General features: G+C 41.2%; 2 protein-coding genes across 9 annotated transcripts in view; one reads left to right on the forward strand and one right to left on the reverse strand.

The window, feature by feature from the left end:
* LOC143153767 (CUGBP Elav-like family member 1-A) overlaps window positions 1-24,479 on the forward strand; it is a 529,867-nt gene that overhangs the window by 93,561 nt on the left and 411,827 nt on the right. The gene's annotated exons all lie outside the window — the stretch shown is intronic.
* LOC143153844 (uncharacterized) overlaps window positions 1-24,479 on the reverse strand; it is a 47,432-nt gene that overhangs the window by 10,175 nt on the left and 12,778 nt on the right. The window contains exons 3-4 of the mRNA XM_076325446.1: window positions 2,466-2,557; window positions 2,243-2,360 (exon numbers count right to left, since the gene is read on the reverse strand). Of these exons, the coding sequence (XP_076181561.1) occupies window positions 2,276-2,360; window positions 2,466-2,557 (177 nt within the window). The 3' untranslated portion in view covers window positions 2,243-2,275. The remainder of the gene's footprint in view (window positions 1-2,242; window positions 2,361-2,465; window positions 2,558-24,479) is intronic.

The following is a 24,479-nucleotide window of genomic DNA, read 5'->3' on the forward strand; positions in this document are numbered from 1 at the left end:
TCGTCTGAAAACTCTTTGGACGTAATACAAAAGAAACTGTAGCTTTTTGTTAACAAATTTTGAGGTCGCTTTCGAAAGTATCTCTAAAGATTCTCCTTAAAAAAGAAACACACTTTACGAACTTCGTAGAATGAAAAACTATACCGTCGAAGATCTTTATCAATTGTGTGCGTATCGTTAGGTCCGTGAACGTAGCGGTGATAAATAAACGTTGTTCGTGTTGGAGCGCGGTCGTTTGAATATTCAAAACGATTAATATCGAACAAACAGAGATTATTAGTCGTAGTTCGAATAATCGAGGTCCTGCTGAATCGGTAATGTTAACACCCTCGCACGGTGAAATAAACCTCGCCGCTGAAAGACCAATCGGTATTTTAACGTTATATGAGGCAACAAGCAGAACTTTCGCAATTACCTAACATTACAATGCCGGTCTATCAGACCAAGTATAAGTTACGCCGACAAAAGAGATCTCACGTCTCTGCTCGCTATTGTTTGCGCCCGTTTGCCGATGTTCCAGCTTCGAAATTCATTCTCAACGACGTCCCCGTTGTCGCGAGGAGTTGTACGAATACTAACGCTCCAACCCCCGTTCGCAAGACGAAAGAGTGACGCGGGGCGGAAGACGAAAGGAAAAGTTTCTCTTCCCCAGCGACCTACTTCTCGCGTCCATCGTGTTTTGTCGCGGACTCCCGTCTCGTGTTCGTAGGCGTTGTTTACAGCGAAGGCCCTTTTGCAAACAGGCAGGAAGGTCTTTGTGAAAGGGTGATTATAATCGAGTGCCGGTGTCCCTCGCCCCGCCGAGTTTTTCTTCCTCGATCGGCCTACAACTTCGTTCTCCTTTCGCGGAAACGGTACACGGTATCCGTACGCGATTGGTACCTCGCGTATCATCGCCGAGGATCCTTCGACGAGAAAATTCTACCGTACCAAAAATTAATACCGACGCGGACTATTAATTCTCCAACGGTTCCGAACGCGATTGAAACTCGTGGCGCGCCATTAGTTGGCACGATCGTATAAGTAAGTAGTAATTATTTTTGCTTTCCCTTCCTTTGTGTCTATTCAAGGTGGTTACCGTGTAATTTGCCTTTGGTATCTGGGTCCCGGTGAAAAACGATCGATTTAATTGCGCCGTGGCTCTATACCGAAAGAAAGTAGGTTTCTTCCCTGTTGCGCGCCAACTTAACGTAATGCGATTGTGCGAAAGGTTGACGATCAAAAAGGTTCACTAAAATACCGATATTGTGTATTAGAATGTAACCAGAGATTATTCGGACTTTGGGCCAAGTAGACGAATTTATTTCAAACGTAGGAACGACAATGCACTACTAGAGGAGCGAAGATTTAAACACGCTGTGCCTTCTTCTCTCGACCGAATAGTAGATGATTGTCGAGAATCGGATATTTTTTGACACAAATAACGCACGTATTGTTTGTTATTTCCATAGGGTAGAAGAAACAGAAGGTTAACGACGAAACAAAAGAATGCACGCGATCGAGTCAACGTTCGCATATCTTCGGTTATTAAGATTAATTACGCAACGTATCGTTTACCTCGTGTCACGAATAAAAGACGTAGCGCGTCATCTGACGCGAAAGTGTTAAAATGATCTAGTGCGAGAAGTTGCACGAACTTGAAACTGAATGCGCACTCGGTGACAGAAGTTCGTGACAACTTAGAGGTACATGGCTCGCTTGACGTTACCCCCACCACTTTTCAGCCTGCGTCTCGGTCTCGCATGGCGCTTGACGACTGCGCAACACGGATGCGCAGAATCGTTATGCCGCGAACCGTGTAACGGGAAAACTTCAACCTTTCGAAACATAATAAATAATGGATTGACAATCTATTTGGAAGTTTGCGCGTCACAAACTATTCGCAAAGTATTGTTTCATAGTGATTCGTCGTGCGTGAGTGTACCGAAAATCTGGAGAGAATGCCGAACGAAATTTAAATTCAACGATCGAAGATTTGGAAAATGTTATTCGACTATCGATCAGAATTTTTCATCGCGCATACTAACGATTAGTAAATGTTATTGACCCGAGAACGCAGTTAACCGATGAAAAGACAAATTTCGTTCACGGTCTGAATGTCACTCAAGGATATTCTTTATAGTTCCTCGCAGTAAATTAGTATTGTCTATTTGGAAATACTTGACACTGTTTCCTGGCCTCGATTAATTATACGCGTTACGGAGGAGTCAGAAATTTAACCAATACGACCTGCATTCCTTACAGGATAATTCGCTCCAGCTCCCAATAGTATAGTTCACTCCTTCGGGTGCTGCTCGCGAAAATTCCGCAAGTTGCCTGCAACCGGTCTTGCAAGTTGTAAACTCATAAAGTGCATGAATCTGGAAAATACGTGAAGCGAATAAATTGCTGTTTAATTAATAGCCTTCGTGGCATTGGGCTATAAATGTAAAATTCCGATCTGTGAAGCATGAATAGCTACGGACCTTAGTTTCGGATATCCGCCATTGCCCCGCAACAATTGAAGAAGCCTTGATTTTGTTTCGGAGAAATGTATTATGGAAAACGTAACCAAGCACTGGAATTAATAACAGATATTTCAATGATCGCGATTGGGTCGATATTCTTAAAAATGTTTTTAAAATAACGTTTCTTTGGCAATATTTAAACCAATATCGAAACGATACTATTTGTGATCTTGGAATGCCCAGAATGATACATCGATGAAGTTGGAACGATTCTAACGTTCGATAGGTAACTTTTGAAAATTTGGTTGCGTTTTTGGGAATAATTTAGAATTTCATCTGGATGCATTATATTGTTCAAGGTGTTGTTACTTACTGCGTTCGGTTGCCTTTTTAATTCATAATTTTAGTTCAGTGGTTCCTTATTTATCAATGAATAAGTTCGAATATTTCACGAAACGTTGCAACTTATCGACGAGAGTAACGCTGCCCCATGAATTCTAGTTAGCTTTAACAATTAGAAGTATACATACTGCATATAGTATGAACGGATGGTACGAAGTGCATATAGTTTGACCTAGAGGAAGAACGTACGTGGTCTAACGTGCTGCAAACACGTACTAACTCGTTATATCGATCTCGCATAAAATCGTCAGATATCTTTTCGCCTTGCTATTTATAAATTACTTTAGAAATGACCTTAATACTTCACTCCTCTGCCTATACCACAATCGAGAAGCTTGCAACAAGAACGAGCCTTATTAAAAAGGAAAAAAATGGGAATTTAAAACAGAGATTCGGATATAACAGTCGTTTGTTCGAAATTAAAATGAAAATTTCTGTAATAAAAGCATCTTTATTTTTTTAATTATAAACGTACAGTCTCGTTGAAAAATTTATTTCACAAAACGGGAAAAACTATGAAAATTAAGTTAAAAGTTATTAATCGTGTTGTGTTTCTAATATTAGAAGGTTCATTCTTCGTTGCCTCTTTCCTCCTTTCCCGGTACGGTAATTGAATTCTACGTGGTTAATAAAGCAATAACATGGCACAAAGGAAACGTTAAATGCTGTAGTTCGTAATTATTTACTTCGAAATCAAAAATGTAATTTGAAATTGTTGCACGAGGTACACAAAGAATGTTATTAAATTTTAAACGGCAGCACGTAATAATTAATAATTTTTAACTTAATTTTAATATACTGTCCTTTGGTTTCGTAAAGTAACATTTTGCGACGATAAGTTTAAAATTTAGTTACAATGTACTATTTCGTAAATTTTAATTTCAATTTTGAACGAATTACGAATGTCTAACGAAAAGAATAAAGCTACTTGTTAGTCGTTGGATAAGAAATTAAATAAAAGAGTACCTTGTTCTTTCCAATTGTAATTTAAATATTTTTTATCAATAGATACAACCCTGTTATCGAACTCAAACATAATATATATATATATATAAATATTTCCAAACTGTAGCAGTAATCATCGTCAGACTTTAATTACAATCGGAACGAAATGATCTATACGGTACATGCGCGCGGATAGTCCTGCAATAGATATATACTCGAAGCTTAATGAAGGCCAATGGCACGAGAAATCATCAGTGGCATTGTCTAATGCATCATGATTAACGATAACGTCGACACATTTCGTACATGATGCATCGCGTTGAAAGTTTTCCGCTTCACCCTATTGCCTCGTAATAATATATGGTTTCTGCGACTGTAATCGTGAATGATCGGGTCATTAGACTGCCGGCTGGTCCACCTGACGCATATTCGATCCGTTATTTTCATGGTTTTCGATCAGCCTTAAATTACGCGTTCGCGCGAAACCGGACGATTCATCGAATTTTTATTCACTCGACTCCGATCAACGGTTTTTCATTCATAAAATTACCTTCGAGACGAAAGTCCGCCGAAGAGGAAAACAAAGTGAAAGAATCCGATTTAATTCTCGAGTGCAACTCGTCGGTCTTGTTTGCTTTTCGTCGGTTCCATCGAAATCGAGGAAGAAATTTCTTCCGGGATCAATAACGCGACCAGATCGTAGCGGACCACCCTGACGCTATCTGCATCAAATTTCATCTTCGATTCTCCACCTTTCGGCCCGGTGTCCTTCCGCAGTTACCTCCGCAACCACCTGACCAGGCTGCTCTCTCGCATTAGCATGTTATTGGGCGGTTGTTTACTTCGGGTTAATTATCACCTCCGGCGTAAACGATTTGACGACAAGCGAGAAACAGGACGCAGGGAGGGGTTCCGCAACCCGATTTACCTGCTAAACTTCCCGTAAATTGGCGAACGAAAATAAAAAATTACTCCGCTTCGTAGATTCGACAATCCTTCGATTCCGTTACGAGTATCGAGCTGTCGCAAAAAAAAAAAAGAAAATAAAAAAAAACATTGCTTCCAACCGTATAATTAGAATTTATTTGCAAAGTTCAAAACGAAAGAAAAATAGCGGTACTTTTATAAACGACTACCTTACGTTTTCGAATATTTCCGAATACTTTGCTATTTGACAAACGTTCGCTGTAGTTCCTCTAACGTTCGAACATTGGAACTGTCAATTATCGATGTGCCAAGTACAGACAGAGAACGTTTCGTCGGTGGTGTTGAAATTCAAACAGGCCACTCCTAGAGAACAACGAACGGAATACAAAATGTAAAAGAAAGCGTAACTCTTGTTCGGCAAATTTCTCGGGAGCAATTATACGTGCTTGATTCACCTCGAACAAAATGAACTCCGTGGGATTGGAAAAATTGTAACGTCGAACGATTTCGTTGAAAAAAAAGAAGAACGACTGTTTTACAGTTTCACGAGTCGAAGGTTTCAGCGAGGTGTGTCATCGCGTGATTATTAAATTTTCGAGAAACACAATCAACGGCCGGTACTTTATTAACGCGGAGCTTTTAACAAAAAGTTTCGTCCGCGGGAACGGGAACAATGAGGCGCGTTTCCCGTGAACCGCGTTGGATAAAAAGCAGTGGGAACGAAGTGAAACGGCACGAGCTGTCGGAGCGTTGCCGAAGCACAATAACAGGGAGGGAAGTAGACGGTCTGTGCGACGTTTCGTCTTAAAAATGTCGCGAGAAGACTTAATAAACGTTGGGTCGAGTCGCGGGAGCCGCATCTGTGCCGGGTTAGCAGAGCGGTCAGTTTTAATTCTGGCAGCCAGTGTCGCGTGTCCCGGCGGTGTTCAAATCTGTAGAACTAAAGGACACCACCGTCGGAAAGTTTATTGGAAGGATGGAGAGTTAATTAAACGAATAAATAACGTAACAAAGCCTCTCAGTGAGGAAGGTAAAGGGCGCTGGAGCAGGCGTAGAACGGGACAGTCTCGCGATCCTCTTTCAGAGACATCGCTCTGCAAATATACATACCTGTGTATTCTGTATATCGCCCTTTTCCCGCCCACCCTCCACACCCTCCACACCCTCCACACCCTCCCTATCGGGTGGTCTAGTTCGTTCTTTCGGCGCACGTTGAAAGCGAGCAACGCCCTGCGATTCTTGCCTCTCTCCCTCGACATTTTTTCTCCCTGTTATTGTTTTTCGTCTTTCCTTTTCGAGCTCGCTCTCGGACCGGAGAACAACACGATATTCGAAGGATCCGTAGGTGTTGCGTTGCCATCCGGCCCGTTAATTAAAACGGTTCCCGTTGCGGTGTTTATTCAACAATTCGTCGTACGACTTCGGGCGAAATGAAATACTTCCGGGCAACGGATATCGATGTCGGGATTTAATTACTCGGAATATTTCCAACAAAAGAGTTCCCATTTCGAGATTAGAAATCGATCGGGTATTCTTTAATCCGACACGAGCTGGCCGTAATCCGACACCTTAAACGAAACCTCCATTTTTTTAAATCGATTCGCCACTCTCAAGAAATCTCACGAATTTTTTTACCAGCTCTTCAATCATCCAGAAACTCCTCCACGAGAGACTTGGAATATTAGGATATTTTGGTATTCGAATATTCACAGGATCGTGAAATTCATTAACGAAAAATAACCGTTGTTCTTTAAAAGACCCAGTGTGTCGGTGGAAGGTTAATCTACCGCGTTGAATAATACAAGTTTTTAATTTCTCAAAAGAGGTTTGTCCAGATGTCCTGGACCGTCGATTTCTATTCCCTGATTGTTTCATTGGACGGTATAAAAAATATTAAAAGATCAGATACGTTGCTTATTTGGCCTGTATTATTAAATATACGCGTACTTGTACTATTTCTGGTAACTTAAATTATTCAATATGTATTATCGTAATTTATATCATAGCGCAGATTTACGAAAACGTAGCTTTAAGAGAATATAGTTTCAAGGATCGTGCCCGGAAGAGGGTAATAAAAGAAAAAGTAGGGGTCGGTGCAGGCCCAACGAAAAGGCGGTTGACGACGGGTGGTTCGTGTGTACGGTTAGCGAAATTTGGCGAGCAACGAACGAGGGTGCAGGAGAGTGTGTGGTGGGAACGAGGGAAAACTGGTAAAAAGGCTTTTCCTTTTTTTCGGAAGGAGAAATAGTGTTGAGCCGAGAATCGCGAAGCGTTGTGGAGAGTTGTATCGTAGTCGCGTTATTTACCGTAATCTAGCTACTGTCAAAGTATTAATTATACATAATTTGATAAATTATTCCACAAATATTTCTGTTTCAGGTAAGTAATCTGAAATCGATGCACGTTGTTTAACCATGCTGGAGATCTTCGAACCCATACCGTAGCGGTAAGTCGGAACTCGTGTTTCTACGTACCGAAATGATTTTCATCGACGATTCGGGTACAAAATTGAAACGAACTTCAACGGTAAGAATTCAGAGTAATATCCATCGCTTCGTAAATTTTGTTCCGAGCGTAGTAGTGGTAGTTTCATCTGAACGCGGAAGGGTGTGTCGGTTCGGTCTGTTGTACGTAAATCATTAGTTTTATCAGCCTCATCCAGTTCGTACTTCTGCTTTATCTATCGGGATAACTGGCCGTTCGCCGAAAAATCCAACAAAAAATGTTTAAAACAATGGTTGCGTCGGTGGTAGGGACAATTTTTGTGCCGCACACCCGCCGAAAACAGCGACGTGACAATAGCACGGTGTATATACATATACAGCTTCTCGATCGCAAATGTCCATCAGGCTAACGAGAAAATATTGGCGATCGAAGTTTCGCGTCGTCTAAGTTCGTTATCGGATGAACGAAGTTTATGGGTACACGAACGTGTTTCGATGCGACGAAAACGCTAACAAATACTTTCGGTAACCTCGAACGAACCTTCTGATTCGTGCAAGTAACGATACAAATGTAAATCCAAGAACCGAAAGAATCGATGTTCTCTTTTTGCAAGAAAAGTTCGAGAGAAGTGTTTCATGGAAGATTATGGTACCTCGTGAAAAAAAGATATTTAAAAACGACGACGAATATCGACCAATTAACCGATTAACACGCGTTGGGATAACACTGTGCCCGACGAACGCTACTGTTGCATCGAAGAGTGCTCAACATCCGACGAGTATCACGGATTAACGTGGATCCACGTGACGTTCGAACTTATTAAAATTCTATAGAATTTCAGTAGAGAGGAAAGAATTTTTGTTCACGAAACGGGCATCATCTTCTGGACCGTTAGCCAGTTTAATGGCTCGGTACCGATCGAATTTAGAAGTTCGGAAACACGATTTGCGAATTGGAATAGAACAATAGCTCGTGTCGCACAAAACATTCCGCAGTACACGGGGCTAGGGTATATACACTCATTGTCAGAGTATTCACGTATACGTAACCTTCTTTCCGGAGGCTCTCGTCGAGGGCAACTTTTTGTTTAAAACGCGGTTGAAAATCCGGCCAGCCGGGCAAATCCTCTTTTCCCGTGGTTCGGAAACGCTTCGAGCGGAAGCACTTTGGGCGAACGTGACCGCGGACGTCGCGGTAATTACAACCTGGAGTCACTGCAGTTTTCGACTGTACTGTACCTGCTCGTCTTTACAGAGACTCTTTATTTTTTTTCCTCTTCCCTTTCTTTTGTCCCTCTCGTTTTTAACGCAAATCGAACGAACCTCGGGACTGGAAGACAAAGTTGCCGCTAATGGCGCCATTTTTCTGTAGCGTCAGATATTGCAAGATGAATGCACCGTGTTCGATGCACCGTGCGTCGAACACTTGATGACAAGAATCCGTAGAGACATCGAAATAAATTGTCATTGGTGTTGACGAAATTGTCAATACTTCCTGTAGAATTGATGTAGAATTGATACAATTCCTACATCGAGTATCTACGACCTCGTAGAGTTCATAGTTTACGAAAAGCTCAAACACCAAAGAGAACATTCGCATCCGGGGACAAACGAGCCGTGATCATTTATTAGGTTGTTCGGAAAGTGATTTCGTTCTCCAAAATGGAGAATATATAATTTAATGAAACGTTCATACGCTCTAAAAAAATCGTGTTTCATTTCTATCGAAAAAAAATAAAAAAAAAAAACGAAACGACTTACCGAACAACCAAATGGTAATTCTCGAGCAAAGAAGGGTAAGAAATCAGAAAAAGGGAACCATAACGAATGACCGAATCCGTCGAACGGAACGTATCCGGGCAAACGATTCCCGTTTAACCGGATCGAATCGCGATTAAACATTCTCTTCGTTCCGCCTAACAAGCGGAGGGGAACCAAGCCACTCCGTATTTTATAGGCGATTCGATAAATTAGGCGCGATTTCAAGTTGCTCGGCGCGCAGCAATTTACCGGTAAACTTGGGAGTACTTGCTAAATGCGAATCAGAAATAAACGTCGAATCAACGAACCGCTACGCACAGTGATTGTCTTGTGGATCGCAGGACGAGGGATGGAAAACTCCGTGGGACGAGGGACCAGGGTGGGGTGAGAGAGAACGGTAGCTCGAGTTTGGTAAAAGTTAAATCTAAGCAAAGTTTACGTTCGTAGGGTCGTTAAAAGTTTTAAGGGATAAAGCACTCGCTTTATTGAAAGACTCGTTACGACGGAATTTCAGGCTGGAACCGTTTTGCGATTCATACCGCGGGCGTATCTTAAAGAGAACGGAGTGCTAAAGGGGAGGGATGAGAGCGAGCGAGAGAGGTTAGCTCGAACGAAACTCGTCGGAGTTTCGAGAAACGGGTCCCGAATAATAGTATTTTCAGCTAGAGGTAGCTGGGCTGTTCGTGTACACAATTAAAAATCCGCGGATCCATCGATGTGACCTAGTTCCGACGGGTCACGAGAGTTGTCTTTCAAAGGTCGGTACGACTAACCGAATCGTAAGCGCCGCATAAACGGACCCGAGTCCATAGGGTAGGGGCCAGAATCTCGAGAACCCAGCTTGCGGACGAATAACCCGAATGCACACACTTCCACGTGCATACAAATGCCCTGGAAACCGGGCAGAAGGTATCCGCTCGGGTCAGGATACGCTCCGGTGTCGAATGGATCCAGGTTTTATAGGTTACAGGATCGGGCGGGACGACCGAGGGTACGACGAAGTGGCTGGGATCGAAATCCTGCTGATAACGACTAATAGAACCGACGGACGTGAATAGGTAGAACCTCGGTTGACACGCCGTGTAAATAAAAGTGTGGATCGAACGAGGAAATCGTTCGAGGGATCGAGAATTGTACGAACGAGACGGAACGGTGATCCTTCTGTGTACAGGGGAACGTTAAAGGACAATGGCGGAGAATAGTCAATTCTGGAACTCGTCGAAGACGTGAAATTGGTACTGTACTAGAGGGAATTTCGGTTTATTTCGCGATACGGTTTAGTCCGCGATGCTACGCGTTCTCGATGCTACCAACGAGTAACGAGTCGTATTCCGGAATTTCATTGCGTAACGCGTAACGTGTAGAATTTAAACGACTAATGTTCGAGAGGAACAACGAAACGATAATGTCGAGTGGAGGAGAAATTGGGAAATATAGTTACGAGGTACGGGCGAATTCTAAAAATTCTACAATTATTTTGGCAATTTTGAATTACATCCGATATGTTAAATAATTTTTACAGTACAATTGCCAGTGTTGTTAAAAAAATAGAGGATTCTTCCCAACTTCAAAGCTACTCGAAATTGTCCGTTCTTCTTCGACGTTTCTCAGCTACCTTTTTACGTATCTTCCATTTTAAGCTTTTTCTAAATTAAACTAATTTAACTTTATACCTCCTTAACGGGAACATCGCTGTAATCGTAAACTGTTGTAACTTTTATCGTAACATCGACGTACGTAAAAGACACAAGTAATACGCTCGCATACCCCTTGAAATTCTCAAGACTCACGGCTTTGAATTTTCTCACGAACAACGAACGAAACGTACACAATCGAGAAAAGGACGGAATCTCGTGCGATTAAATTCGGCGCGTTCGTTGATTAATTTTCTCGCTTCTCAGCGAGCGTTGTTTCACAATTTAAACGCGAAAGCGATTCCATCGGTAGGTCACCGTGTCTCTGTTTTCGTTGCCTCGGAGAAATCTAGTTCGACGATAGCTACGATATCCTTCCGTTTATTCGTTTTGCTTACGCCGAGGCTAGAATAGGATCACGTTCGGTATTACGTATCGATAACATCGTGATAGCGAATATTCTTTCGTACCACCAATCGGAGAAACGACCAAAGTTTTTCCCGAGCAACCGTCACTCGCGACGAACAAACCGTGTAACAACGAATCCGGTTCTTCTTGTTCGTCCAGCTACTTGATATAATTATCAACGATATTTCGCGAGCTACGATCAAATATTTCCCGATAGCCGGCCCGTTCGCGAGCGATGCGATAAATTGAATTGGCGAGAATTTGTCACGCGATAAAACACGAGGACGCGATCGTACGATGATCGCTAAACACATTATTGCGACATTAATTTTCCGCGCGACAGCCGCCGCCACCGCCGCCACCGCCGCCGCCACCGTCGCTCCGCTCTGAATTTTCAGCCGCTACGGGCAATGAAATCGTGGAATTCCATTCGTCTGCGAAAAATGCACTCATAAACCGTGGAGTTCGCTATTTTCGGCGTTGAGATCCGTGACTCACTCGAAACACGAGACACGACGTTGTTGCGTTGAAGAACTTTCCCGCTTTCTCTCCACCTCTTCGCCCGCGATCGTCCTACTCTCTACGAGGGTATGTTTAGATTCCGGAATTTGCGTGTCATCCCTACCACCCACGCGCGAAACTTAGCGTGGCACTGTCTCTACGGACAAGTGTCAAATTACCGGGTTCGCGTTCGTTTGACACGAAAATTTAACAATGTCTTCCGGGCGCAGGTGTTTTTCGCTCGAGCCGCGCACGCGCGCCGAACACCTTCGATTACACGGTGCATCGCGAAGAGGATTCGGAAACGCGAGAACACGCGGCTCGATCGAGAGAGACGGATTTTTTTAACATTTATACAACTGGGAACGAAGTATCTTTAGCTAAGGTTACGGTTAGGTATTTTGTAATTTTATCAGACTTTACAGAGGGTGTGGAATAATTATAAATATTTGAAACGCTTCCGTGTTTCGACCCCAGTTTCAAGTTCAATGAAACAAATTTTACTATACTTGAAAGTGGTAGTATAAAATACGAAAATGAAAAGAAAATTGACGAACTTCGATACTGATTGAAATTACCGTATGCTAGTAGTCCGTAAACATTGAGTGCAGTTGTGTAATTCGTAAATAGAAATTATTTACTAGTGTACATTTCCACCTGATAAGAAGAAAAAATAACAGTACATTGTTATTCGATTCGTCCTTCGACATTAATGCTTTTTGTTCGATATTGTAGAATGTAGTGCACTGGTAATCCGGTAACGTAAAAATAATTGACTCTGCTGTGCACTACTATGACCATCGTCTAACTCGTGTTCGGAATAAATGTTTCGCAATTACAAAACACAGGCCAGACTTTCTCTAAATTTAGTATTCAATGAGAAATCAGAAACAGCGAATGGTTCGATCGACATAAACCTAGTAGGAGTGTCTTAATATAGCTATGACAAACTATTTTATCCTAGATATTCGAAAATAATCGTAACGATCCCTTAAAATGCCTCATCGACTAGATTCGTTTAAAACGTCTATTACAAAATTAATATTTGTCCATTTGTATTTACCTATTTTTGTTTCGTTATTGATTTCTGCACGACGTGACGACATGCTGAATGTTCGTCGCTCAACGAATACGACAGAAATTAAAATTTCCAATTTATATAAAAAATCGTAAGGAGTTAATTGGATAAATAGTTGGGAATGGTAGAAAAAGTGGATTTAAAAATTACGTAATTTCTATAGTTCTTGTGTACCGTTAATAAAGATCTTTCATTCGAATCAAATTTGGTATCTTCCAGTGAACGCAAGATCGATAGTGTCGGTAAATATATGTATATCGTGCGATAGATAAAACGAACACGATTGATTTTAGGACAATCGTATTTTTAGGTTATTTCGATGAGTACTACACGCTCCGAAACCCTTTAGTATCTAAATGCAATCATGTTCCACTTTACCTTACTTACTCCAATAACCGACTACGCCATTCGAATTGGAGCGAATTTCTGATGCATCTACTGTACCAGTAATAATCACGCCGGGAAGCCATTACCTCTCGCAGTATTTCGTATATGTCTGTCTGTTGCGTTTAACGAAAATTGGAACCGAGAATTTCAATTGTTATTATTATACTTTCTTGTACCGCGTCGACGTGTTCCCGATTTCAGTTACACATCTACCCAGAGAATTCGAACGTTCTTAAAGGCTGAGTGCGTAAAACCGTTCCTCTTCTCTTCACCGCGAGCCACGACTGGGGTATTTGAAGTGTTCCTTGGTTCGACAGCGACTCTCGTAAACATAGTTTTGGCGTAATGCAAGAGAGTGAAAATAGAAATGCTGGTAATATCTGCGCTGTATGACGATTTCGTGCAAGAACTACTCTCAGCTTGGGCCGTACAGGTTTGTCGTGGCGCAAAACTGAATTCACTCAAATCGAATTAAATATATATGTATGTCTGTGGAAGACGTATAAACGTGTAGAAAAATCTGGATTTATCGATTTATTTATTTGAAAGCAAATAACATTATTGGTCAAAGTTTAAAAAATTTTAAATTACGAGCTGCTCGAGAATTTTCAATGAACTATTGCTACTTGATAAAGGAGACCATCTTAAACGTAACAAGTTTGTCGTTTTAATTCTAATGATCGTTTCTGAAAAATAACGAATATATTTGGAGGCTGAATTTCGTTACTCATTTATAAATTTCGATGTCTGTGACTTGTTGTTACATAAAAACATTTTAAGAGAACCGTATACTGTTCGATATAGCATATTAGATAGTTGGTAATTTAATTCCGTTTATTTAATATGCTGCGTTGATCGGGAAATATTTTATACAAAACACTTCTTTTAATGTAGAGAAGACAGCTGTTATTATGGTAAGTTATGGCGACAGTGGTAATTTATAGTGATACGCCCAGTCTGTCAGATAGCATCTTAACAAGTTGGCTATCCCAGATGTGAATATACGCTATTAAGAGTATATAAATAGGAAAATTCAATCTGTAGATCGGATGGTTTGTCACATACGCCGTGTTCGTGGAAATCCGACTCGTTCCGAAAACGTTTTCTCGGACTTCATCTATTGAACCTATGATTCGATGTTTAAATTACCTTCGGGTTTAATAACGGGCTAGGTTCAAGGAAACAAGAGTGCCGTTTACAAATATTTGTAACTGTAAAATATCCATTGTCTCGATAGGATACTCTTCAGCGATTAGTAGATGCTCGAATATAATAAATTGTTACAAGTCTGAGAGTTTGATACATAAGTAATAACGAGCGATATTCTACAATAAATTCGATAATAATCGTATCGAATCTGCGGTACGACCAATGAAAAATCGAGAATACATCGATAAATATCGATATTCCCGATTTATTCGATGGTCCAAACCTTTAAATTTCGATTCAGAATAAGAGTCAATTTCAGAATCGGTCTTGAATTAAAAAATAGTATCTCGATCGAACGAATTTTACAAAATACATCGTTCCGAAGTAATTATTACAAATGGGTTCATTTATTACGATTAGTCGCGATAACGAAATCTCTTCAATATTACCGCATTCGGAATAATTTCTATAATATTCTATCCTATTCCATTTGGTTCTTAATCAACACCGACCGATATCGAACATCGACCAGGAATCTACAGTTCTAGATTGAGTTCGAACCGCCGAAGTTTCTCGAATAATCGTTCAGAAACGTTCGTTCGAGAGCGTTCAGAGATTTTGCAGTCACCGGGGCTCAACTATATCCGTTCGTTTCAATTTTAATTCGAACCTCGCGGCATCGCAGCGACGCGACAGGACGTTATCCTCAAATTGACACAATCAAATCTGATCCTCCGCGGATCAAGTACGTCGCTTCATCGGGTATTCAATTATTTCGAAAACAGCCGGGCGGACGTGTAACGTTAATATATTTCGATGGATTTACATTCGGGAAAATATAAAATTCTTCGCTCGCGCTCGCGTGCTCGCGGCAAATAGCGTGTCCTCGGGGATGAAATTTTTCCGTTCGCGGAACGTCGTTTGCCGCTGCTATAAAACGCAAAATACAAACGTTCCTCGAGAGGCGTACACACAATCGGCATGACGACCCCGATTTTTGCGCGAATCGTTCGAATTCTCTGTACGTCCGTCTCTCTCTCCACGTACCCCATTCCCCGTTCTCGTAGAATTTTCTTTTTTCTTTTTTTATTTCTTTTTTTTTTTTTTTTTTATTTCATGGGGCTTTTTTATCGTCCGCAAAATGGTCCCAACGTGTCATCTCTGTCGCACACCCGCGCTCCGATCCAAAATGGGTCGAGAGGACGCAACCATTGCTATTATAACGCTGTTCGCTCGTCCCAATCATTTGTAGTTGAAGCCTGGCCAAGTTTCGATATATCACGGGGCCTCTCAATGAGGTGAAGCCAGCCAGTACGAGCTGCCAAAAGGGCGGGAGTTGTGCGCCGGCTTAATTAAGAATTAATAGTTCGTTCTACCAAAACAAATTAGCGTGCTTCCACCCACGGGCTTCATCGGAGCCTGGCTATTTTTATTACCCGCTAATCACGGTGTTTTCGTCGGTGTAATTTAACCCAACCGAACGATACCCAATTTTTGCAATTTTATCGTAAATCTGTCCACTCGTAGGAAAATTATAGCGAAAATATCGAAAATATAGCGAAACGAAGTCAATCTTCGCGTTTTTCGATTGTTTACGATATTTCGTGTTTCTACCATTTGTACGATACGATACGAGCAAGAAATCATCGAAAAGGACTCACTGATACAAGGTCATGAACGTAAAACTAAAAAAAAAAAAAAACTATGCGCACTGTATGATTAATTTATGTTTTTAGACGCACAACGCGTAACCGTATCGACATTCGAGAAACATTTTAAACGAATTCAGATTTATTTGCGTTTGCAAAAGAGATACGCGGGTACTGTCCTTTGACAACCAGTTTCGGCATATCTCTTTTAAACTCGTCAATTTTTCACGGTTTTCAAAGTCACCCATCGCGATGAATGTCCGATGATATTTCTATAAATATATAAAATCTATACCGTGAATAGAACTTTACCGATAAATTTCACAATTGTAGCATTATATCCCAAACGATTGAATTATTTACGAGTATAATTTCAATCACTGTCCAGGACACGTGATTATCGATTACGTTTCTACTCAGTTCCTAGATCGATTGTATTCTTTTGCACAGATTTGCAAAGTAATTTCAATCGACATTTTGTTTCGGATGTTTAAAACGGTACGCAATACAGATACGTAAAAACATTTTCTTTTCTGTCTCCTATAAAGTTGATATTTGTAAAGTTATATTACTTTTTCACAGATACGTCGATTCATTTCATCATTATCGCGATGAATCGCACCGGTTCTGTAATATGTCGTACACCTCTGTATCACGATGGAACCTTCGCTATGTTTTAATGTTTGTTTTACCCGTTGAGGGCTTAAGACTTTCACCCTCCCTTTTCCAATATCAGGCTCTGCCATCTCACGATATTCGATTGATCTTCGTTTCATCTGACCACATTACACGTTTCCATTGATCAATGGTACAGACCTTGTACTTTCTGGCAGAATTTCAGCGAGCTTTCACGTTTCTGTCAGACGTATAGGTTTTCGCTGTTTCTCATCACATATATATATATTATTGGCTTTTTAATTACTCCATCGATATCCATTTACTTATTGATTTTTCTCGTTGCATTTTTTTTATCAATTTCTAGTCACAGACAGGGACTCGATACCGGTGTTATGGCAACAAAGCTATACCGAAACCGATACAACACCGATACCGTTGTAATACCGAAATCGATAAATGTTACCGAAAACCGAAATAAATACTGGTATTATTCCGGTACTCTAATTGTAGAAATGTAAAAACTGTCAGTTCGACTTTGCACTCTCGTCATCGAACTCGAGAACCGATTTCAATTTATTTATAATTCCAGGTCCTCTTGATCGCTGTCCGTTATCTCGTACCAATCTAAGATGCATACACATATCGACGTTTCGATGATATCGTGTCTTTCATTTGTTCTCCACTCGTTATCGAATTTAGCAAGTTGAGGGTCCCTGTCGATAAAATTTCTAGGACACTTAAAGGAGAAGAACGCGTGCAACGTATCGATTCGATTAACGCGCGCAAAGTACGAACACATAGGTTGCATTACAAGATAAATAGATATAAAAAGTAGCTTCATCTGTAAAGTTATCTGAGGGAAATTGCGCTGCCGTATCTCCCTTTTTTTCCTCTTAAAAACAGAAAAAAGTTAAACGCCGTCATGTTATCTAACTTTTCACGACATTGTTTTTACCGCAGGTGCACCGATGTGCCTGCAAAGTGCAGTTGCACTTTTTTCCCTATGTAACTCCGTACACATCGTAATAAATCAACCCTTCCGCTTTTGTTATTAACGTAATACACACTTCAAATTTCTTAGGAAAGAATATAGTTTATTTTAAAACATCTTCAATTATTCCACTGTTCGATCATTTTATCTACCAACCGCGAATTGTTTTAGTATTTGCAAATAATGGACGACTGTACTCTTCTTTTATATTTTTAGGCAACGGTATCAATGAAAATCTATTAAATATCGATAACTTTTGATTAGTAATTTTCTAGCAAATAGTTACGATATTGTGCACAATATTTCGTTCAAACAGAGAAAAACTCGCGATGATGCGCGCGCGGACCGGTACCCGTCGTGTATCGCAACGCTTTGATAAAAAACTAGAATGAAATGAACAATTCGCTCGGTATTGAATGAGTTTTTCTCCCATCAATGTTTATATTTCTGCTTCTCGAGCGACGGTCCACGAAGTAGCGATAAGGTGCAACAGGATCGTATTTCGTTCGCCAATGAAAATGAAAATTTTCATATTTAAAATTATATCTTCGCCGGAACATTAACGATGGATCGTTGAAGTTTTCTCGTGAAAAATAAGTCCAAACACGATCATATTCTGATTATTTTCGATTAGATGCGGTTGAAAATTTTTTGAAAAACGTACGAATGAAAGTAATCCAAATACGGTCGTGTTTAGTTTCATTCTCATCGAGAGAATCTCGGCAATCGATTGATAATACTTTTCGTGGAGATTCTACGAGAAATATAAAAGTGTTCAATCGTATCTGCAACTGTCACACAAATACGAAAACTTAGATATAAAAATTTTCGTTTCAAATACGAAAATTTCAATAGAAAAATTGTCATTTTCGTATTCAGGGTATAAAATCTGGCCAAACTGTTTGCGAGACACGTGCAAGCATCCGAGTTCGTTCCCATGTGTTGCGTTCGCTCTTGTCGGATAATGCGCGCGAAACGAGGTGGATCGTTCGAACGTGACCAATAAGAGCCGCATACCCTTTGTTCGTCAAGTTTCCAACGATGCACGGTACACGTTGACGCGAAGAGTCAAACTTGGAGCAGTTGCTCGAATGCAAAATGGTGGCGAGTTTGCAACCGTCGTTCCAGGAACATCGCGGTGCTCCACGATCGGTCCGCGTCGAGCAATGCTCGCAATAAGAAAAGGTACGAGTCACTCCGGGGAGATGATTAATCAGAGGGACGAGCAAGCGGTCGGAGGAGAACGACGCTTTATAAGAGGCAATTCGTCGCAGGCGTGACGCATTAAAGGCTCAATCTCTACTCGCGGCGTTTAAAGAAAAAACCTACGGAGGAGACCGTTCCTCCTCTCCTTTGGTCGTTTCCGCGTCCCCGTTTCGCTCGGGGTGCAATTTCAGGCCAGTGTTGTATCGCGACAGTCCTTTCCTATTGGTGGGGCTAACCCGCAGCATGGAAAAATACTCGCCCGTTGGAATGAATAACCAGAAGTAAGAGAAAGACAAAGGCGAGGTGTTTGCTTTATGAAGGGTAATTCGTGGCAGCCGTGTCACGGTGAACCTTAAATCCTCCCCGGTAAAGCAACAAGGAGGAAGCAATCTTGGTCTCCTACGCCTCGTCGCGCTTCACGACCTTTATGCCCTTATGGTCGTAAAGTTATTTCGACTCGAACGTCGCGTGCCAACTGAAACCTCCGCTTAAATGATACCGCGTGACTAGATTCATCGTGCAATTAACCGAGACTCGTGGTTTTCCTAGCTCGTGATCGACAAATTTCGATCGATGGATCTATCGAAGACGAAAACTTCGATTCGCGATAAAAAACGACCGAACCTGGTCGAATATATACATCCGTGGACTATTTGATAAATTCCATTTTGCAATTTTTTTATCAACGCCACGTTTTCGTTTTTTACGTACAATTTTTTGTACGTAAACCTCTTCCAACCGAACTAAAGTTAGGTCGGAAGATTTTTACCGCTCAAGGTCACTGCTACGACTAACAAATCACACCGAGCACCACCCCTTTTACGATTTCGCCAAGTGTCTCGGGTGTTGTCACGTACACTCGGATACGCGGTGAGATATCTACTCTTTCATTCCTTGGAGGCAGCGATGAGATGAAATGAAGCGGCGGAGACACTATGTGGTATGGTAAGCATAGCTGTTGAGTAGTCTCCAGGGGCCAATATCTCTTGTTCTAGTCAAGGTAAACCTTATAGTAAATAACGAAATGTCTGCATACTTCGCGTTCTCGTAAATTAATCGTTTTAACGATATTTAAACTTTCATTGGTAAGTTTATAAGATTACACATCTCTCCGCTGTACAATATTTCGAATCGAGCACACGAAAATTTTTATTCACGAAATCTATGAAATCCCATGCGTAGTTACTGCTTTTATTAATGTTAATCGTTGAAGTTCCAAGTTGATTCCGAAGTATGAAGCTTCAGGAAAATAAGAACACTTTTAATTAATATTTTTGTAGATATATCGTTTCGCAATAACACTTGCGAAAGTTTGTTCGAGTGCTAATAGTATGAACATGTTAGTTCTAAACAGATAGAAAATGAAACTCTTTTTACGTCATTTTTTTTAAGTATTTGTATACCATGTGTATAGCATCTTAGTGTTGCATTATACTATGATGAAATGGACTTAAATAAAATTTCGTGTGTTTACATTTCTGGAGAATGCAATCTAAGAAATAGAATTTTGGACTTACGTAACGATTTTACATTAAAAGCTCTTTGTGAAAGTTCATAATAGAATATTTCGTAACATGCCATTGATAAAATGTGTTCTTTGATACTTTCAACGTATCGCGAATAGCTATTGTTTGTCCAACAAAAGGTACGTCATAAACGATGATGTAGTATCCGGAACGATCCTCATTATCCGTTATTATGGGGTAGAATTCGTATGGAATAAAAACGTTATCCTCTGTATTGCACAAAAGCATGGACCGTTTCATTAAATGCGAGAAAAATACGGATAACGATCAAGGAATTTATATATCGTTTTTCATTAATCGAGTAACACGTTTAAATGTTGACGAGTTTTCGGGAAATAAGAAAACGGCGAAATAAAATAAATTACACCGAAATTTCACACGAAAAAGAATAATTTATGCAAAAGTGACGGAGATCGATCCATTTATCCAACGTTAGAAGATCTATTTATCTATCTTTGTTCAAAAATAAAAAATAGTAAGAACAGTTCGTGCAAACATTTGTCGCGTTTGAGCATGTTCCGGAAGTACAACTATTTCTATATGTTACCATTTGCTCGCCGATTTTCTCTAGAAGAAATACACCCTGAAAATGTTACTTTTCTTAAAAAGAACATTATTATTCTCACTGCAAAGACGTCCAAAACGCACATAATAGTAGGAAGAATGCTCGTACGAGCAGATTTCGTTACTTCTCCGTAGGAAATTCAGCTCTGCAGGCCATTATTTTAAAAAGAGGTTAAGCTCGAAGTCAATGTCGCTCTGGATCCGATCACGAGTAGCGACGCGACTTTTAAAAAGCAGTATGTCAGCCCACGCAACGCGTCCATAATTATTTCCTCTAGCATGTTTCGCAGTGAATTATTGTCAAGTCACTCGTCCCGGTCTCCGCGGCTCGTTGTAAAATCTCTCTTAAGCTTTCGAGCTTATATTAGCGACGAAGCTTTTCGAGCTACTCCGACGAGTGTTAGTGGCCCGGGAGGACGCGAAAACGCAGTCGTGTCAACCGCGATAAACTTAATTTCTCTAAACGATTTTTCATCCGTAGTTCTCCCTGTAAATGAATCTCCTCTCTCTCTCTCTCTCTCTCGAAAAAAAAGAAAAAAAGAAACTCGACCGCGGAGAAAAATTTGAATTCCAGACCGGATCCACAAACGACCTTTACGGGTTGTGCCGCAACAACCCTCGACCTTCAAGCGGAATGCTTAATTCCCCCGTGATCTTCTGAAATGTTTAATCTGCCCTCCCTCACGGGCACCGACAACTCTTTCTTTGTCGTTCGCCAAATGGTAATACGAGAGTTCACCGCCACGTATACTGAAACACGTCTATCGGTTTGTAAATCACAATATGCGAAATAGATGAAGTTCAACTCCGGGCATTACAAACGGCTGAAACATCGACGTTTGGCTCGCGTATAAAATGTTGATTTATGTGCTCGAAGAACGTACAGTGGATGCAAAGACGTTGCTACGGGTAGAAATTTCAAATCGAATTAAATGCAACTTTATTTAACGTTAAATTCAACGCAAGTACAAGAAAGTGTCGTAGTATTTTTTTAGAATGGAAAAAGCAACGAAACTTATCGAACAACCTAGTACACGTAGGAACAATATTTTTTTCATACGATCAATTCTTTATAAAATTTTATCATCGATATTTTTAAAAGTATGTACAAAGAAACGACCTTGTCGGAGTCATTTGGAAACACAGATGTATAATTTGGAACTACGGAAGAATTAAAATCGATTCGTAATATCCAATGTGAAAATTAGCAGACATTGGTGCAGGATACGAGTAGTTTCTTTAAGATAACGTTACTGTCCGTAAGAATTCGTGGACAATCGTCAAAGCAGAATTTTCGCGAGCAGTCTCGTTGTGTTTTTTCGCTTTTCGTCACCCTCGTTTCACATTCGCCAACAGCTCGACAAAACTGTTTCCACTGCTATCTGGATCGCTCATTTCGTCCTTTCTCTCCTATTTGTACATGCCTCGCGCGCGCACACACACAAACACACACACACACACACAATTCCCCAAAGCCTCCGAGGTCACACATAATGCAAACATTTAACCACACTATGCTCGCGCCGCAATCCTTTTCGCGCTCACACTGTTCGCAATGCTGGGTACCTTCTAACTCCTAATTTTCACATTCAGCGCTACGAATTTGAATTTACTCGAATCGTATATATTAATTGTTAACACGTGTAACAATTTTGTACACCGAGGGGGACTTAAACCGTATCGAAACGCTTCAACTTTAAAATCCGTTAATTTTTTTTATACACGAGCAATTGTATGCCGTGGGAAGTAATTCGACGAATTAAAATTCGTACGATTAACCCTCCACGGATATACTGTAATTCGGTCTCTTGGCTAGACACACCGGGTCTTTAAGGATTAGTCGAAAGTTAAAGTTGGTCCGGCGATCTAAAAAATGTGTCGAATTTTCCACGAGTTCCTTAAAGTTCTCCAAACCCGATTAACTCTCCACGGATACACCGTAATTTGGCATCTTACCTAGGCAGACTGTGTACCATAGAATTGGTTCATTTTTTACGTTAATCCAACGCTACGAAATGTACGTTGAATTTCTCGCAGGTTCCTCGAAGCTCTACGAGCCTAATTCTACTTATAAAAAAAACCTTTTAAACTTCTTTCTCGCTTCTGAATCTTCGAGACCATCGAGAAAAAAAAATATCGAAAAATCGACCGTTCCTCCGGAAGACCCGATCTGTCTGCAGAGGATTAACACGGTCACAGTCCTCTGACCCATATGTGGGTCAGGATAGTTTTGACACGAAAAATATCGCCCGATTAACTGGAGACTTTTCTAAAATTGCGAAACCTTTACTACAGGTGTCGTAATGCGTATCGTTCGAAAAGGAAGGAAGACGGAAACATTTACGCGATTATTGCGATAATTATAGAGAAACGATAATACCGGTAGGACAGGGTGCGAATCGAGAACGGAACGAGGAGACCCATCGTGTTCGAGGATCCTCGATGGAGGAGCAGGTCGTGGGAATAGAAATAGTAGAATCGAGCGATGTGGAATCGGTGTCGGTGAACGCGGCCGAGTGTTTTGAGGATTTTGTTACCGAAGGAACGCGGGGAAAACTCGAAGCCAATCGCAGCGAAATAAAATTAAATCGAAGGGACAAAACAAAGAGCACGCCGGGACACCGTTTCGCGCAAAGCACTATATATTCCCGTCGCACGGACGCAATCCTCGCGGAGGCCGCGCGCATCGCAAACAATCCTGAGTGACGTTCGCGCGCGCGGAAAAAAGAGTAGGAGGTGAAAAAATAGGGGGAAAAAAAGAAAGAAAGAAAGAGAGAGAGAGAGAGAGAGAGAGAGAGAGTGAGAGAGAAAAAAAAAATTATTTTCACAGGTAGTTTATTGGCAGATCCAATTTCCGGATCACTGGTGGACGGTCGGCGTTGTTTGCGTGGCGATCGAATCGCGTTTTTCGTCGACCACGTGTATACGGGATTCGTTTTACGACGGATATGAGAACCGAGCGTGTACGCGCGACCCGCTCCTCTATGAATTTTTGAAGTGCTTCTTTCTCCATAAATAATCCCGGCCGTGGAAGGGAGCTCAGGTTTCCGAGGTTTGCGTTTGCTCTTTTCTGAAAAGCTAATAAACGCAAGGGAGCGAGAATTGTGGACGGCTGTTGTTTATCGGCGGGGCCAATTTCCGGATCGCAGGTGGACGTCGTCGTACGCCTCGCGACAGCCGTACCTCCCGCTAGTTCGACGTGAAATACACACGATGATATTTATGATAACGCGAACGCCGCGCGTTCCCGCGTTCCCGCGTTCGGCACGCTCCCGATACCGAATACTCAACGGTGCGGCCCCACCAGCCGTGAAACTTTCCACCTTGCAATGAGAAAAATGGGATTCGTTTTGGCGGACAATGGCTCGTTCGTTGAAGGATGGACATTGTTTCGCGCAAATGACAAATTCAGTCCACACCCGCGATAAGTTGTCACGGGTGATGTGTACACGGTGAACCACCGCGTAACTCGCCAACCCCTATTATTATCGTTGTTAGTGGACCGATCGATATTCTTTTACCGCGTGTTTATTTTACCCGAACCGAGCATTATATATTCGAAACTAACGTTTCGAATCCCACCTCTTGGCTATCGATTCGCGTTGAAAAATAGAGAAGAAACAATGTGCCAGCGGAACAACAAAGATTGTTTCTCTTTTTTATACGTTTAACGGTGTTACAAAGCGAGCCGCGCTTACAATCGAGGCTGCGCACCGTGCCACGCATGGCGGCTGTGCAAAGTCGTACGAGAAAAAATAACAATATTCCGAAATTGGAGTTAGAATTTCAAGCGTCGAAATTGCATTCTTTTTCAACGAATAACGACTATCGACTATTGTTTT

Source organism: Ptiloglossa arizonensis, chromosome 13 (assembly GCF_051014685.1).
Source record: "Ptiloglossa arizonensis isolate GNS036 chromosome 13, iyPtiAriz1_principal, whole genome shotgun sequence".
NCBI classification, from domain to species: domain Eukaryota; kingdom Metazoa; phylum Arthropoda; class Insecta; order Hymenoptera; family Colletidae; genus Ptiloglossa; species Ptiloglossa arizonensis.